Genomic DNA, 18626 nt, shown 5'->3' on the forward strand with positions numbered 1-18626 from the left:
GTCTCCACACCCCTCACGTGAGGCACCAGACTCTGCAGTGCACGTAACTGGGGCCAAGTCACCACACCACTCTTGCGTAGCACTGGACGAGGCTTCAAAACTGCACCGAGACACAACTTCACTGAAGCCACCTCTACTTCTGATAAATTTTACCTTAACTTGAAGGTGGAGTCAATGGAGCAGTCTCGAGGTTGAAGCACCTTCCTGAAGAACTGAAAGGTTGCCTCAAAGAGGATGGTATTTGTGTCTGTAAATCAGCAGAAATTACTTCTCATTTTATTTACATTCCAAGTTAGACTTTCAGCAAACCCCAGGCCACAGGTTTCTGAAGTTGTCTTTTTACAGTAAAACTTTGCCATCTAGTTCTGTAGGGGATTCAAAGATAAAAAGACCTTCCGTGTGCAGTTTTTTGTATCCTGTAACTACATCATACTGTATTTGTCTCCTGTCTAGCAAGATATTTTACTTGTTTTTGGTGGAACAGTGAAAACTTGTTTTGTTTTTTTTGTTTTTTTTTAAACACCCTACTTGCAAATAAAATAACTTCTGGGCTATGTCTACGCTTACAAAAAAACTTCAAAATGGCCATGCTAATGGCCAAATGGAAGAATACTAATGAGGTGCTGAAATGAATATTCAGCACCTCATTAGCATGCTGCTGCTTGCAGCACTTGGAAAGTGCCGCAATTTGCTTGCCCACAGCTTGTCTACATGGGGCTCCTTTTCAAATGGATCCTGCCAACATTGAAATCCCCTCATTTCTATTCCTGATGTGGGTAGGGTCCTTTCAAAAAGGAGCCCCATGTAGACGAGCCATGGGCAAGCAAACTGTGGCACAAACCGTGGCACTTTCTAAGTGCCATGGCTGGCAGCATGTTAATGAGGTGCTGAATATTCATTTCTTCTTCGATTCTGTATTCATCGATTTGTATACTGAATACTTGTATTCAGTATTCTTCGATTTGGCCATTAGCATGACCATTTCAAAGTTTTTTTTTTGTAAGTGTAGACATGGCCCTGATGTAACAACCTTTCCTTATTTAGCATCTCACTGCTGTACTAATCAGGCGTGTGAGCCTCATGATGGAGAACTCTGTGGTTGCATGCAATACCAACATGTTATCTGAACTTACATTGTTGCAAGGGAATTAGAATTAGCACCCTTGTACTTGTTGGCACAGGACCTCTGCTAATTCAAAAGACTTAATCTGTCAATATCTTATGTCCCAGCATGGTAGGAGTGGTTCTCATGGTATCCAGGCCTGAGCGCCACCTGGAGGGAGTCTTGCATGTGGTAACTGGATGTTATCTTCCTAACATGATCAGCCTGTCATGCAGTCTACCTTGGGTTATACCAGCCCTTTTCAGCTCTGACTGATGTTTATTGTTTGCAGCTGTCTTTGATGCTTTTCCATTGAATGTGGAGGGATGGGACAAGAGTATTGATCCTTGCATTATATCAGTGGGGACGGGTGACAACTGTCCTGCTTTTGAATAGGCCATCGCTAAGACTTTAGATTCCAAGACCATAAGCCAGGCATAGTTTTCAACATGGTTATGTTATTCCTTGAGTATTGCCCATGCACGCATCTCTCAGTGATTGAGAGTTGATAAACTGCAAGCTTTCAGCAGAGACCTCACATGCTACTTACCCTTCATGGATAAATAGAATGATAGTGGGATATTGACTGTAATGTGTTTGCTTGTTGGCAACAGTGTGCCTCTGTGTCACAAATGCATCTAGCCACCAGCTGAAAATTGATGTACTATGGGGTGGAACATGCTTTCTAGAGTTCTTCAGGTCATTACAGTGCACAGTGTAGGATGTCATTCTGCTTAATTCTCTGTTTGACGTGCTCAGGTTTAAACCTGGCCCAGCATGGGGTTGGGAATTGCTGAGTGGCACTTTTCGTTCAAATTCCTTCAAGGATAGCACCCAGAGTTTCTCCATTAATAGGAGAAGATAATTTGTCTGTCTGATTGTGCCTTCAGCGTCCCACTGCCTCTAAGACACTGCAAAGCTTTTGGGGACTAGCCACTTTCCATTTTATAGGCTTTTATGCTTTCTGCAAGACTAGTTTCCAAGAGGGTGAGCTGTGTTCAAAATCTTAGTGCTCTGGTAGCATGTTGTTGCTTTTTATGCAAGAAAGGAAAACTGTATGTACTGCATTGTAAACACCATCATAAAAAGCAATACCCTTTAAATTGATTCATTACCCTGAACTGGAAAAACAGAAGGATTAGTAAGTGCAGAAAAGAGAAGGGTAAATAGTTCATTTCAGCAAGAAAGTTCGTGTGGTTTTAGGTTGAAACCCAAGAGAGAACTGGAGAGAAGTCACAGGGAAATTAACAGAAAAGATGGAAGGTCTGTGTCTTCAAATGTGTGAAGGTGTGAGCGTCAACATCTTAGCTGGTACTCTTATTATGAAGTAGGGCAGAAGGGAGCAAACTTTTTACGTGGGGCCCCACTTTACATTGGGAATCCACATTTAGCAGGGGCCTCTCAAACTGTCTAAGGTAATCCAAACTGATGGAGATTTTGGTTATGTTCATATGGGGGGAAAAAACCCTTTTAGCATGTGTAAGAATATAAATATGTAGAACTTTATTAATGGGTATATTAAATGTGCATACACATAAATAAAAAGTGACCTAAGCCTGAGACCCAGCGGTTGATTGTGCATATTTTGATCAGTTTTTCTGCTGTTTTGTTTTTTGTAGGATAATGTAGATCAGACTTCAGCTCACGCTCGGAGAGATCTGGTGGAACCAGGATTCCAAGAACCATCTAATCGCATCTCTTTAAATCATCAAGGTAAGGAAAGAATGGAGTAGACTTAGGCATGGCCAAGATGCTGGGAAGGGAGCTTCAGGAGTGTGCATTCTGAAGTAACTTGATTTCTACCTTTTTGTTTCTGCACCTGGTAATGTGGAAATTGAAAACATTTAATTGTCTGTATCCTCCTCTTTGCAAACTGTTTGGTAAGCTATGAATGAAGACGACTAGGAGCTCCTTAGTAACATTTTCTTCATTTGTGCATCTGCTTTAAGTTTTTGACCAAAATATGTTTACGTATGAAAACTCCCATAATACTGTTACTAATTTATTTTAAAAGCTTTCACTTACTAGGACCTAGCTTTTTGTACTCTTTTCCTTCAAGAAGAGTTGATACAGGTAGATTGGCAATACAGATGGATTCTTATTGGCTTTGCATGATGTCCATCAACTTTAACAGCAAAAAGAGAATCCCAGATTCATGTCAGAATGCTTAAACAAGAGTGAAGATCTTCATATTGCTTGGGTAATAGTTTATTAAAAGTCACAAACTTTATTTCTTGTCCCTATTAAGGAGGTTAGTTGTGGCACTTGAATGTTTCTGGAATATGACCAGAATTGGCAGGGGGAAGAAGGTGTACGCTGTGCCAATGTCTAGACAAACATATTTCTTGCTGTCAAGAGTTGTGATCTATACAGACTTATAAATCATGATAGTGCTTAAACACAGTATTTCCTATGGTGAGGGTCAGCAAACCTTTGAGTGCCAAAATTTGACCTTTAGACCTCTGTAGAGTCCAAGTGCCGGTGATCCTTTTTTGACATCACTAATAGTCCTACTTATATCTTCATTACTAAATAAAGATGCAGAGATTTACAGTTCAGGTGGTGGCTGATAGCATTAGCTGGTCTCTTGATTCACAGGCATTATAGCTTTGAGCAAGCTCTTGGCTGCATGGGGAAGGAGGGGAGGGCCTGAACTCCCGCCTCGTATGCCGATGAAAATTGGCTCATGTACCACTCTTCCTTACCCCCATCTTGTGGAGTGATTCATATCCCCAGAAAAGGGATAGTATACTTGCTGTGGGATTATATTTTCCTATAACCATATCCGTATATTAACTATAGAAGGATTCACGTAAAGTGCCAACTACTCACTGCTTGTAACAACTTCATTTGTAGTAGAGTGTTTGGTGCTTTCTGAAAACCAGCCTTAAAGCTGTGTCTAGATTCCTGAGAATTGTTTGCAAAAGATATGAAAATTGTAGAAAGCATGTGTGTATCTCCTGCCAACAATTCCATCAGGAGAGGCTTTCTCCATACTCCGCCTCTGCCCCGCCCCCCCCCGCCTCCCCAGGCAGACAGCCGCTGGGCTAAGGGGAGGAAGACAGAGAAGCAGCTGGTAAACTGACCAGCCTTAGTGGGCTGGTTGGTTTCCCAGTCCCACAAGTAGAGGGGAGCTGGGAACCAAGTAGCAGCCTGGTTCCTGGCTGCCCTGTGCTTGCAGAACCAGGAAACTAACCAGCCATGAGCTGCTCAGTTTTCTGGGTCCTGCAAGTGGTGGGAAGACGGGAACCAGGCAGACCCCCTAGTTCCCGGTTCCCCCACTAGGGCTGGTCTGGCTCCTGCAAGCTCAGGGGAGCTGGGAACTGGGCTGCAGCCTGGTTGGTTCCCTCGGCCTGCCCTCTCCCCCCCCCCCCCCCCCCCCCCGTCTTGCACAAAAATTCAAGTTACATGGGGGTTGCAAGAATGCAACCCTCATGTAACTCGAGGGTTTAGTGTATTTGTGCTTTGCCATTATGCTGTCTGAATGAGTGCTGTTTAGATTCTATGAACTGTAAATTGTGTGCTTCTGTTGTTGTGTACCTTCATGGTGGTCCAGCAAATTAAGGATGCTGATCTCTAGGTATGCTGTCAAGTAATCCCATTTACTTTCTGTCATTTGTTAGTGTCATTGATCACATGAAGATTTATTTGGCACCTGATCTTTCTCTGCCAGCTCTACTTTGAGTCTTGCAAATTACTCTGAAGTATTTAATAATTTGTGTTTTAAATGTTTTCCACAATGTCGGTGGCTGCTGTAAGGGGTACTAGAAAAATGAGGCCTTTTCTTGATATAACTGATAATATATTGTCAATGAGTAAATCACGGTCAGTTTTGGTGGACTAAAAATAGTATTCCTTACTCTGCAGTGGATGAACAGAAATTGTCAAATGAAGCACGTGTCATCCTTGCTTCTAAATTTGCTGCTAAAACTGAAATAACCAGGTTGAATGGAGTTGAGAATTTTGTTGCTGATTAATCAGTGTTTGTATAGGGAGCATGGACTGAGCAAAAGACTAGGAACCAGCAATACCATCCTACTAATTCTGCCTCTTGCATGGATTGTGTAGTCTCTGACATGTCATGTAACCACTGCACCCCTCCCCTTTTTACAGTGGGAAAATAACCTTGCTTAATGCTTTTATAGCACTATGAAAATGTGTAGGTAGTCCATCGTGTCCGACGATGACGTTTTGAGCTTGCACAGGCTCATCGGTTGTAGACTCGCATGTGGCTGAGGAGTCCAAGCTTCGAATGTCATGGGTGTTCACAGTGGGGGGCCAAGGGAATTGGTGTGGCTGCTGCTGTTGCTTTCTTCCTCTCACGAGCATCAATGAGGCGTATGCATCGCTGCTCTTCAAAGTTGTCATACGTGAGCACTCCAGCCTGTTCGGTCTTTTGCATGCTGCTCTAGTTGGTCTGGTTTTAAACCAGCATGAACAGTGTTGGCCTTCGTGCAGTCTTTATATCTCTTGCGAGGCCTACCTTGATTCCTTTTGCCCTGGGAGAGTTCACCGTAGAGAAGTTGCTTAGGGATTCTTGACTCCTCCATTTGTATAATGTGCCCTTTCCAGCGAAGCTATGAAAAAGTAAACAACTGTTAATGCTAAGGTTAGTACATCAGGTTATATGCAGGCTCTCTCCGGTATTATGACCGGTTCATATGATGATCTGTAGAAAAGTGCATTGTTCTTAATCCGTAAATACAGAGGAAAAGTCCTTCAACACTGAACAGGTTCCAGACTGGTTGAAAATCATAGATAAAATGTTTATTGCAGAATGCTCATTTGTCAAAACTGAAATGTTTTTCCTGGGAATGCACTAGTTGGGACAGCTTTCATTAGGAAATTAAATGTGAAATGACAATGAGATTTCATCAGGAAAAGTTTAAGTAAAGGATGAAATTTTCAGCTCACACCCAGAGAGCCTGAGGTCCAGGCACTCACTACATTCTGGGAGACCTAGCCTTTATTCTCTACTCTGCCTGATTCAGAACAGACACTTAAACTTCTTCTTCCATGTGTAACCGCCCACAGGTAGACTCAAACCTGGGATGGCTGGAGCTTAGAGCAGGAGCCTCTACATGTTGAGCTAAAAGCTAAGGCTGTAGACGAGACTCATTCTTTAAGTGGTCTAGGTGCCACTACATGGGAGAGTGACCCACATCTAGTAGTTACACATGTATCAAGTGAGAGAGCTAACCATTGGGTTAGTTGCTATTTTGGAATGGGTGTATCTTTCCTCCAGGTTTTTGTTTTGCTTGCCTATTGAATTGGGTGGGGTGGGTCAGGAAAATCTTCACTTCTTGGTTTGTTTCATCCTGATGCTTCTATTTAAGGCCAGATTGAAGATGGGATTCTGGCTGGAACTCAGAGTGCGTGCAAAAGGAGGGTCAGGATGCTACCTCTGGTGGGTGTATGTGCTTGTGTAAAAGGAGAAGGGGTTTAGAGTTAGGGTTTAGAAGGGGTTTAGAGTGTGGCTGGGAGTCACCTAACAGCTGTGTTTTATCATGTTAGAAATAGCTGTCTGATTAACACCTGGCTCCATTACCCAGCTATTCTGCTGTTCCTGTGAACACCTGCTTCCTTAAAGAGACCATATCATGGATTAGGGACTGTTTTTGGTCCCAGTCCCTAGCACCACTTGAAAGGGAACAGTCACCTTGCTAGAGTGGACCAAGTGAAGCATGCTCACTTACCGCCAGTGGTACACATAACACAGTTTGGGAAATTATGCTCAACAAATCTTTAACCTAAGCAGAAGTTCTGAAGGAATTTGGCATGTTAGAGCTGGATAAATTATTTTATATGGTATGTATTAGGTCTTTAATTTTGTGAAATGCTGCTGCAAAATTTTCAATATCCCATACGTATTAGCGTATTGTATGTGTCCGCTCGTTGTCATTTCATGTTTGACCCCAATGAAAGTTAGGTTCTCTAAATGCAGGCAACTTTACCATTTCTATCCTCACTCATTACTCTATCAATTTCTTGTAAACTACAGTTTCTTCCTCCCTTTTATTGGTGAACAGCTTTGGTGCAAGTACTTCCAGTTCTAGATCATGCTTTCTTTTCAGGGCCTGTACTGGAGGATTAGACTCCTCTGAGGAATCTGAATCTCTTCTGTTTCTTGTAAATTGGAAAAAAGAGGGCACAAGTGAGAGCTTTATCTGTAGGCTGGGAAATCCTTGCCAAATGTGTCCACCTAAATATGCTTTTTCGTACTACAGGCATTTCAAGTACTTATTTGCAGCTGAATCATCCTTCACAGAGGTGCAGTCATTTTTTTAAAAAAATAGCTAGACATTTGAGGGTGAGGTGGGGGAATTGGGAATATATTACCTCATATAAGGGGTCTTACAACTTGCAGTTACTATATACAATTATTTTTACAATACCTATAAAATAGAATTGTTTGCTATTTCTGGTATGAGTCACTTCTGTGACTTTGGACTGAAACCAGTGATTTGATATTAATACAGAATGATTCCTCCATTTAAGAGTGAAACATAAGTAAAGTCATTTGAAAATAGGAATTGAAGACCATCTTTCTGTGCCTCTAAAAAGCTGCCTGTGACGCACCATAGCTCTTAGAGATTTTTGTAAGATCAACGCCACTGAGGATAAAGTAGTAAGACACATCAACAAACTGTGTTAAAATTGAAGACTTGGAAAAGGCTAAAATGCTCAGTCTTTTTTCCTGCTTTCACCATCCAGGAAGAAATAATTCAGTTCTAGGAGGTGATAGCAAAAATAGAAAATGGGGTAGAAACCAATTTTCTAAATTCTATATAGGGGGTTTTGAAGGGTTATTAAGGGAGGTAACCAAGTGTGTCAGAATACTTATTTGCCATCTCTAAAACTACAAGGAGAAACGAGAAAGTATTAGCAGGAATAGACTGGGAGGTGGAATGGTGTAAAAGAGGTTGAAACCGCAGGCCACTTAACCTTATTTTAGTTGGACATATTAGGAGTAATGTTTTTACACTTGTGTAGGAATTTTTAGATTGCTTTGGGACATAACTAAAGCGTAGGTGCCAGCTCCATGGGTACTTTAGGGTTGGAGCACCCAAAGGGAAAAATTGGTGCTGTGCATCCACTGGCAGCCCCCATGTCTGTTTCCCTGCAACTGCTGTCCACCCTGCAGCTGGCTGCACAGATCAGTGCATCCATGCCTCCAGCCCACCATGATCAGTTGTTTGGGAGCATTTGGGAAGTCTGGGGTGGGGGAACCAGGAACAATGATGCAGTATGCTCAGGGGAGGGAGCAGAACTGGGTATTTTGGGGGCAGGGTTTGGAAGTGGTGGAGTGGTGGCAGAGCCAGGGTCAGAGCCGGGGATCAAGCATACCCAGGCACTTTTGAAAGCCAGCACCTGTCGGCTTTAAAGTACGGGAGTGTGTACGCTGTCCAGTGATAGGCAGTGCAGAAGGAGAAAGTGAGGGAAATTTTGGCCAAAAGTACTTCAGTGAAACTTTCATCACTGTGTCTTTTTGTTTTGTTTTTGTTTTAATGGGTTTTTTACTAGACCCAGCAGAAGTTTTTCTCATTTTTTGTCCTGATCCCCCAATCCTGGTGAAAAGTCATAATACAAAGAGAAATAAAAAGCTCTGAGCATCAGTTCAGAACTGTCAAAGTACTTTGGGTAGACAGCAGTCTGCCTCCTCCATGCCTCACGGGAGCTGTAATAGTGGGAGTAAGCTTCATGCTCACATTCTCCCCAGTGGTTTGACCAGACAACTCAGCCTGTGTTTCTTCTGGGTTCTTCTGTTTCTTCAGCCTTCCCCTCTGCTGGTGCTTCTAGAGAGGAGGGCTGCGGAAGGTGGTCTCCCCTTGCCACTAGGGCATGTGTCTAGTTATTAATGCTGTTTTTCAAGCTTACCTACACTGCCGAGTAGAGAGAGGTGGCTCACCTTGTGGAAGAGAATGAAAATTGATATTGGGAGCCTGATGCACATCAACTGAATGAATGATCTTTCAGTCATCAGCTTGGTTAAACCCTAAGCTTGTGCCACTGCTGTTTCTCTTCCCTTCTATTCACCCTTCAGTCTCATTGTCCAAGCTTAGTTGTTTTTCTAGAAAAGTACCTAGTGGTACCAAATCCATCCATACGGGACAATTGAAAGGTGATGGTGATCACTTAATAATGCATTGTATTTATACCTATATGTTAACTTTTTGAGAAGTCCCTCAGTTACTTGCTATTCAGTCCTCAATAGCTGCATACAAATGAGCCGCATTTGCTTTATATTTCAGAAGTTTAAGATTAGGTATTAGAGGTAAACTGTTAATATATTCTTCATATGCAAACTGTCAAATTATTCTTGATGCCTATACAAATACTTTACAGCTCCTTTTTCACAGCAGGTATATACAGTTTTCCTCTTGGAAGACTACTTGTTCTGTTCTAGGGTCTAAAGTTCTGTGTCACAAAAGTTATTTATTTTCTTATTCAGAGCTGGAATGAACAGTGCTATAGCTCACTCCATAGCCAGATTTTGCTTTTAGTAGTCACTCTGGTTATGGCTTATCCTTAAGTTTGCCCTGTTCACATTGGAAAATCTCGCTTACAGTTAAAGTGCTACAGATGCTGGTTGTAAGCATATAAACAGTCAATTTTTCTAGATTTCCTAGGAGCGTTCATGGTCCTTAAGTTCTATTCTCAGGGCAAATTCTCAATTTAAACTCACTAGCTAATAGCAAAAACGTAATTTTTTTTTGTAAGGTTAATAGTATCGAGAGATAACAAAAGCTCCCCTGCCAGCACACCATATAGTTCCAAAAAATCCATGCTTGTAGACTGTTTTGTACACTGACATAGACATAGTTGGAGTGGTACTGAATCTGAGACCTAACTTACAAAAATAACTTTTGTTAATCTCCCATTCTCCAGTATTCCTATTCCAACTCAGTCCAGATAACTTTAGTTTGGCTCATATGTCAGTAGGGCCCATTCCTTTTGTGTCCCTCCTCCCCTAGGTTTTGATTGACTTATGTTCACTAATTTGACTTGCAGCCCAGTGTGGTGACTTTTTTTTTTTTTTTTATATTTTCCTTCAACAGCCAATGAATGTGCTTAGTAATAAACAACATTCCAGATTGTCTTCCATTACAGTAGTGGAAAACACCAGTATCCTCAAGATGCGCTGTTATCACAACTCAGGCCTACTTTGTGGTGATACCATTAAGTCCTGACCTAAAAATGCAGAATGAAAAAAACAGTATCTGTGGTCAGTAGGGAACATTTGCCTTTGGTGTTTGAAGAAATCAATTCCAAAAGCTGTGAAACTTCCACGAGTCTAATATAAATGCTGCTGGTATTTCCAAGCTTACTGCAGCCATCGTAGACAGAAAAGATTTACTTTTAGAGTGAACATTTACTTCCTGACTAGCTTAGTAGTAGTAGTATCTGCCCCTTATTTCAGGGAGATCCGTTCCTATGACTTTGTGGCCAAATTTATCTTTTTTTACATCCTGAGCCCAATATATAACAATTTGCATAGAGGTTTGGCCTTGTCCGTTAGTTCATATGGGCACTTTTTTCTAAATCCGCCAACTGACATTTGCTTAAAACAAGAACCATACAAAGTAGGAAATATGCTATATATATTTTTAGAAGGGAAAAAAATCTGGTCCAAGAGGTTTGAATCAAATTACAGGAGGAACAAATTGGCCAATAATTGAGTTAACTGGAAAATTCTGAACATAAGGCTGCTAGTGATTTGAAAAGAGAAGAAACAGACCAGAAGCCGTTTAGTGTGCATGTGGGTGGCTGTTTTTAATACTTGTTTTCCTTAGTAGACCAGTTATCCTTTGGGCATCTGTTTTGTTTTTATCCAGATATCATTTTACTAAGAGGAAACTCAGTATGAGGGAATCAGCCTCCACCCTCTGCCCCCCATAACTTTATAATAAGAGTTGTGCTCTCCATCTTGCAAACACTTGAGCACATGTATGCCTGTGACTTCAGTGGAACAAAGTTGAGTAAAGAAGCATGTATGCTCCGCGTATGCAGGTTAGAGAACCAAATCTGACAGTACTCCAGCAGGGTTAAAGCTGAGTTTTTATAATCCTGATTCGGGGCAGAAAACACAGATAACCTCCTGAGGTCTCTTCCAGCCCTACTTTTCTATGGTTGTACTAAGAGGAGGTTATTCAGAGAGTGAAGTCTCTAGCGCAGAAACCATCTTTGTAGGTTGTACGGAGCTTACCACAATGGGGCCGTTGCATTTAGGCAAGTCAACAATACAAATAAAATGTCTTTTTTTTCCGAATCATCTTTTAAAATGAGCCAAAAGTTGGAAGATGTTAAAATGTTGTGTGTCTGTGAGATAGAAGTGAACATTTTAGATTGTTATTCAATGATCTAGTTAAATGACAGGCTCTGAAAACTTTTAAGAGTTTTAACTTTTAACACCCTGTTTATAATGCATCTTAGAGGCTCATTAAAGGGGAAATGGCTTCTAGTGCTCATTGTTCATGAACAAAACAGTAGGTAGAGTTGGTCCACTTACTTGGGACCAACTTAGTAAGCTGAAGTTATTTCAACTCAAGACAGCTGAGACAGTGTCAGTTTGAGTTCAAGGTGAAGTGGAGAGTGTGTCATCACTGTTTTTGGCTTTAAAAAAAAACCCTTTTGATTAATGGATTTATTTCTATATCTGTTTTTTCCACTAATGCTCAAAAGGTCTGCATTTTTGAAATATTGGGAATTACTGTGCTTGTATTCACTTTAGGTGCTGGTTTTTTTTCTTCTTTTAATTGTATTAGGTAATTGCTGTGTAAATAAAGAATGGATATGTAAGATTCTGACTTGCTTTGACACATTACCTTCCAGCATGAGAAGGTTATTGCCTTTTTAAAAACTTATCCTTAATCTAGGTGTATCAGCTTTAAATTTCAAGGTTAGTTAATATTAACTCACTCTGAAGTGTTCCTGTAGCTCTGTAGAAAATCCTTGAGATTTTTAAATTCGAAATCCTTTGTGTACAAGTCAGTTCTAGTGATAGGATATTCGTCTAATAGGTCCCTTTAAACTCAATCAAACAAGTGGGAGGCAAAATGAGAATCTTTTAATTCAGGGTCATAGGTAACTGAACAGTTACATCTTGCTGTCTAGTTTTTATCTCTGCCTCAGATTTCTCTTTATGTGGCACTGATAGTCTTACGCTGGTTATATGCCTACCTCACTTTCCCATGTATAGGTTGCAAAGTCTTGAGAGCTCTCTATATATCTGCACAGCTGTATGTGAGTCTTAGATTCAGAACATCCTCTAGTTGTCACACACCCAGCTGCCAAATGAAATACCACAATTTAATTCCATGTAATGAAGATCTATCTCCTAATGATCAAAACAATGCAGTTGGTGTGCTTTGATGGGTATAATTCGTCTCAGCACGGACTGTGACACCCATTCCCAACAGCAAAACTGGTGATTAGTTTGTGAAGCGGCTCTGGTTGCATTTCTTGGAACAGCCATTTCCCTCATCTGTCAAATTTAGAATCAGGTCCACCATCTCTGTTCTTCTCAGTTTTCTAACTGGAAGAATAGAATAGAAATAGCCCTTGGCACATGTAGAAGTAGATATCCTAGAACAGTTAAGAGGTGGTGTCTGATTCACTTATTCCCTCTCTCCAACTGCCGGGGGGGAAGTATCTGGGTATATGTGTACCTGTTATTATGGAAACCTCCCAAAAGCAAGTTTATCCCAATGACCTTTTTAAAATATATCTGGTCTTGCAAGCTCTTCACCTCGGTCTCTAGCTTCAGGCTTCTCATGTAAATTAAGGGCTCCATGGAACCATTGGCAGTCTTGCCCCTCTGGTAATAATCCAGGTCTGCCTTTAAATTAAATCATGAAAAGGATCAACATCTATTAGCTAATAAAATCAACGCCGTAAACTTCAGACATAATTGATCTGCTCTAGTCAGGGGGAAATACCTGAGTTTTTATGGAGCCTACATTTTGTATTAATACTATTTTCTATCCTGTTGGAAGGTCTCTTATTTGCTGTCACTAAGGTAATATTTCAGCAAGCATGCCATCTCCAATAGTTGTCTCAGGTGCTAAATGGTACCAAATGTCTTTTCCAATGCCCTGTATATTTGGGTGATGTGTTCCTTTCTCTATGGGCTTTGGGGTACTTGAGATTTACTGGGGTTCTTTGTTTCCTGTGCAAATGAATTGATCCAAAATGTACTGTTAATGATGCATCTCCACTACCTGAGGAATGAGTTAGTCTGCATCATCCTTTTCCTCCTTGTGCAATAAGGACATAAACTGCTTGGACAGAAGAAACTTAATTAACCTTGGGGGAGGAATTGGGGTTCCAGGTTGTACGGTCTCTTCTGAGTGGCTTATCTTCATGTAGTTAATGGCTCTCAACTTGAGCTGTGCAGGTGACAACACTTGGCCCTTCTCTTCTTAGTGTAATCAAGTTAATTATGATCTCTTATTATGGGGTCACAGGTTGGCTGGAAGAAGGTAAGTAGGATCCTCCTACATTTTGTTAACATTTTTCACTTTCTGTTTCAATGCTGAATTTGTGCCAAATGTTCAGACCCTAGCTCAGTGGACAAATAGAAATGAATACTGTCAGAAGGAATCTTGTTGCTAACACTTATATTACATTTAATGTGTAAACAGTCTGCACTGGAAGTAAGGTACCCTGGATTATATGCTCTGCCACAAATGTCCTGTTCCTCTTGGACTTGGCTTATTTTAACTCTCCCAAGCATATGTCTGCACTTTGAACTGGAGTCATGATTTCCACCTCAAGGAGACATAACCCACTTCTTCTTGGGCTGAGCCATTGATTGACACATCTCATCTTCTGTGATGCCACTGGTGAGATACTAAACCAATTCTTGGTCAGCAGAGCCAATTACAGATGTCAAACAAAAAATACAACACCTGCAGTGTGCATGTTCCTTTTGGATCCTGTGTTTTTCCTGTAGGGCCTGGTTGCACAGACTCTGAAAGCAAGTAAGTGCATGTGCATTGGTTTGTCACCAGGACAATCTGTGATGAACTAGAGTTTCCAGATCATTGGGAGATATGCCACATGACTTTATGTTGGCCTTTTAAGATCTCACTGAATTCGCACACTAAAATTAGAGGGTAGTTTGGGCCATGCAAGCTATGGGAGGAGCTAGATAGGTTCTTGGGGCAGCTATCCTGAGACCCTTGGTTACTTGTGGGCATCCTAGGTTCGTGAGTGGCTCTCCTTCATCTCAGTGTGCCACAAGATTTTCGTAACCAAGACAATCTCTCCAGATACGTGAGATTGCATACCAAGAATTTGCACTGTGCCAGTTGAACCATAGCAGCACTTGGATTGGATGCAGAGGGAGCGCAAGGCTCTCACCATCAATGTTCTGTGCAATCACTTCATGTGCCCTTACTTTACATGTTTGTTACTTTTGGTAAATCAGTAGGGGAAAAAAACTCCACAGACACAAACCTGCAAATCCTGGCAACCCTGCATGTGGGAAATGGTGGTAAAAATATCTCAAGAGCTACACCTAGAACACCAATAAGCCGCATGTGGCCTATGGGCCACAGGTTACCCATCACTACTCTAGGTACATATCTGGGCTGGCTAGTCGTCTCCTTTCCTCCCTCTGTGCCTCGCTTGTACTTCCATAATATGTAGATCTCATTAGCACTGTAGCACAGTAAGAGCTAGCACCCTTATCTCCTAGCTCGAACTGTAGCCATACCCTTAATTATAGGCACCTCAGATGTATTTAACTAACTTCAGGGTTTTGAGTCTTTTTGGAGATCCTGTAATTAAATATATGAATGCTGCTGTGGGCACTTAAATTGTTTTGGGATTAAAATTACATTGTGTAAGAATAGTGACAGAGCTATAGCCCTGTTAGTCTGTATTCTGTCAAAACAAAAAAGCAGTCATGTAGCACTTCTAAGACTAACAAAATAATTTATTAGGTGATGAGCTTTTGTGGGACAGACCCACTTCTTCAGATCATAGCCATACCAGAAGGTGTTTTTCTTTGTCGGAGCTGGTACTTGGTATAAGCAGCCTAAGCAATTGCTTAGGGCCTTGCACAATTCAAAGAGGCTACTTGATTTTTTAGGATGTGCTGTATGGGTGGGTGCCCCCAGAGTATTCCTGCTTAGGGCCCCCAGTGGGTTAGTACCCCCTTTGCTCGAGGTAGCCTTTATAATGCCTTCCGAAAGTGATTATTCTTTAATGACCCTGAGATCTGCCTCCTGAGTCCTCTTTCTCAACTCCACATATTGAGGCACCTGCAAAACTTCAATCTGAAACGTGAAAGGCATTTGACTTGGTGTGAGAGGAGGTATATTTATATAACTATCCTTGAACAACTGCTTTAGCTTATTGCTGACTGTGCTGTTTTGATTTTTATTCCCTTCTCAACTTCGTTAAACATTATTTTAAGAGAAAATTAGTGTTTGTACCTGAGGGAATACTTTAAATTGGCAAGAGAACCATCGTCTGATATTACTTCAGACAAAGCTTTATAGCATTAATCTAGGCTCCAGTTACTAATTGTATGCATAAAGCCAAACTCCTTTCTCTTTCACAAATGAATGTCTTGGGAGAAATGAAGATACTCTGCCTATACATCTGTTTACGAACCTAAATGGTTACTGTCAAGTTCATTAGCTCAGGCTCTGATTTTTAGCTAGTAGTCATGTCTGTAACACTTACATTTGTTCTGACTGAAAGCAGGGCAATATCACCTTTAAACTGAAAATACCATCAAATGCCTACTTTAACTGCACTTTTTAGGCTGTGTCTACACTAGCAAGTTCTTCTGGAAAAACAGGCCCTTTTTCAAAAGAACACACGGAGCATCCACACCGTACAATGCTCTCTTTCAATCCAAAACTGAAAGAATGCTTCATCCAGAAGCCTGCTTGTACTCCTGGATCAGAAAGAATGCCTTCTTTTGGGCGGGGAACAAAGCATGTGTAGACACTCCACAGGCCTTTTTTCAAAAAAAAAGTAGTCCTCATGGCACCGGAATTTTTGATCTCTGGCCTACTCTTTCAAAAGAGCAGAGGCCGTGTGGATGCTCTCTATCAAAAGAGCAGATAGATCTTTCAATCTCCTTTGCTGTGTGTGGACTCACTCTTTTTCAAAAAAGATCTTCCAGAAGATCATCTTAGAAGACGTGGCCTTCGTGTGGATCTTTCACAAGAGGAACACAAATACTTTGAATATAAAATTTTGTTGAGATTAACGTTTGGCGTAAAGAATCAAGGATAGGTGACATGCCTAAACGACAACTACTGCTACTACTTTTGGATTCTGTAAACTGCCCATGTTACTGACTCTGTGCCCCTTTAGGTCTTCTGATTCTCCTGTGAAGTTTAGTAATTTGTGTACCAGAACTTCATTTGTCTCCTAGTTAGTCACTGAACATCTTTAGATAGAGCTCTACGTCACCCCCACCTCCCTTCAAACAAGGATCTATTGATTTGTGTTCTGTCTCCAATCAGCTATGCACCTTTGATCTCTCTGATGAGGGCAAGTAGTTTCTAAATTGCTGACATTTGTGCAGTCATCTCATCTGCAAACAGTTTAGCTTGTCAGGTATTAAGTATGTGGGTTTTTTTTTTAAATGGCTACTGATGTTTTATTATGGAAACAGAATATTCACAATGCTGGATAGTGCTCAGTGTTCCACACCCAAGGTAAAACTGTCACAGGTGGAAACAAATGATGCCCTAATCCATTGACATCTTTCTTTTTGCGCACTTAAATTTAGACTTTTTATCTTTCCTGACCTTCAAGGTTACATTCTTGATGTCTTTCCAAATAGCCAGAAGGCTGGAGAACAGGCTGCACTGATTGCCCTTGGTTTCTTTCCATCGTTTGCCATATAGATAAAGTAGCCAAACAATTTAATTTCTAACTCTTGCCCTCCATTGTCTCCAGGTAGAGAAATTATTTCTATAACCAGCTCCAAAACAAAAACTTTCTGAATATTCCTGGATGTGGTGTGTTTGATACTACCTGGTGGGTTTTTTTTTTTTTTTTTTTTTTTTTTATTTAAATTAGTTTGAGAAGTCTTAATTGCAGTGTGTGGGAACAAAGCTGTGTGATACCACATGCAGTGAACTGACAGTTTTATCTGTCTGTATGCCTCAGTTCAAGTCCTTGCAGCCTCCTCTTGTTAGGTTAGCTGGCTGCTTAAATTGCTTGCATGGCTAAATTACAGGAGTGATCATAAATCCCCCACATGTTGGTTTGGTGCTTAGTAACTGAATGGGTTTTAAAAATTGGCTGACACTATTGCAGAAAATGTAGGTTAAGCTGTCTGGTGAAGTATAGAATTAGTTTAAGATCTTAATATTCTTTTCTACATAATAGCACAATTTTTTAGGAGTTTAATCTCTAGAAGACCAGAAGTGTCAAATTTAATCAGAGAATCGTAGAACAGTATTGCTGGAAGGGCTCTTGAAAGGTCATCTGGTCCAGCCTGCTAGTGCTGAGCCATGAGCAAATATACCAGACTCCCTCCCCTCTTTTTCCTCCCCGACAGGTGTTTGCCCAACCTGTTCTGTAAAACCTTCAAAGATGGCAATTAAGCCACATACCTTGGAAGCCTATTCTAATGGTTAAGGATAGCTAATTTTCCCCCTAATATCTAACCTAAATCTCCCTTGCTGCAGATTAAGCACATTACTGCTTGTCTTGCCTCTAACAGACAATTGATCGCTGCTTTATAGCAACCCTTAATACATTTGAAGACTTATTAGGCTCCTTCTTCCCCCTGCAGGATGCCCACCCCCCCATCCTGTCTTGTACCGAACATGCCCACTTTCTTTTCTTCATTTATCGGGTTGTCCACACCTTTTCCGAACTGTGATTCCCAGTTCTGAGCATGACACTTCATCTGAGGTCTCACCAGTGATAAGTAGTTACCTCTCATGTTTTACATATGGCACTTTTATTGATATACCCCGGAATATTAGTCTTTCTCTTTCATCGTGTTATTGATTCATATTCAGTTTGTGATCTTTACAGTCCTGAGATTCTTTCCAGCATGGTTTGTACGTTCATCACCCATTTTGTAGTTGCATGTGTTTGATTTATTTTTCCATTCTGAAATGTAGCGGCATTTTTGCATATGTTTCTATTAAAGTTCTTGTGGTTAGTTTTAGACCAATTTTCTAATTTGTCAAAGTCCTTTTCAATTCAAATCCTGTCCTCCAATGTGGCAACATCCTCCTCCCACACCTGGCACACAGATTTTTATAAGAATACTCTCAGCTCATTAGCCATACCATTGATGAAAGTATTGAACAGTTCTGGATGCAAAATGGACTCGTGCAGTACCACCCTAGATAGATTTTCCCACCAATCCCTAGTCTAATAGCAAATCACTGACAAATACTCCTTCGCTGCAGACACTTCTGTCAGAAAAGATTTTTTTCAACCAAATGCCTGTTGACAAAGTGTGGCCATGGGCTAAAGCAGATGGAAAGAACAATCCACTCTGTCAACAGAGTGGCTGGACTGCCCAGAT

General features: G+C 41.0%; 1 protein-coding gene across 2 annotated transcripts in view; it reads left to right on the top strand.

Moving 5' to 3' along the window:
• The window catches only part of GRB10 (growth factor receptor bound protein 10), a 208972-nt gene that overhangs the window by 73015 nt on the left and 117331 nt on the right, over positions 1–18626 (top strand). For both annotated transcript variants that reach the window (XR_012644539.1, XM_074988028.1), the window contains exon 3: positions 2722–2815. Coding sequence is in view for 1 of the 2 variants with exons in the window: in XM_074988028.1 (XP_074844129.1) it covers positions 2722–2815 (94 nt within the window). In the remaining variant the exon portion in view is untranslated. The remainder of the gene's footprint in view (positions 1–2721; positions 2816–18626) is intronic.

Source organism: Carettochelys insculpta, chromosome 2 (assembly GCF_033958435.1).
Source record: "Carettochelys insculpta isolate YL-2023 chromosome 2, ASM3395843v1, whole genome shotgun sequence".
Classification (NCBI taxonomy): domain Eukaryota; kingdom Metazoa; phylum Chordata; order Testudines; family Carettochelyidae; genus Carettochelys; species Carettochelys insculpta.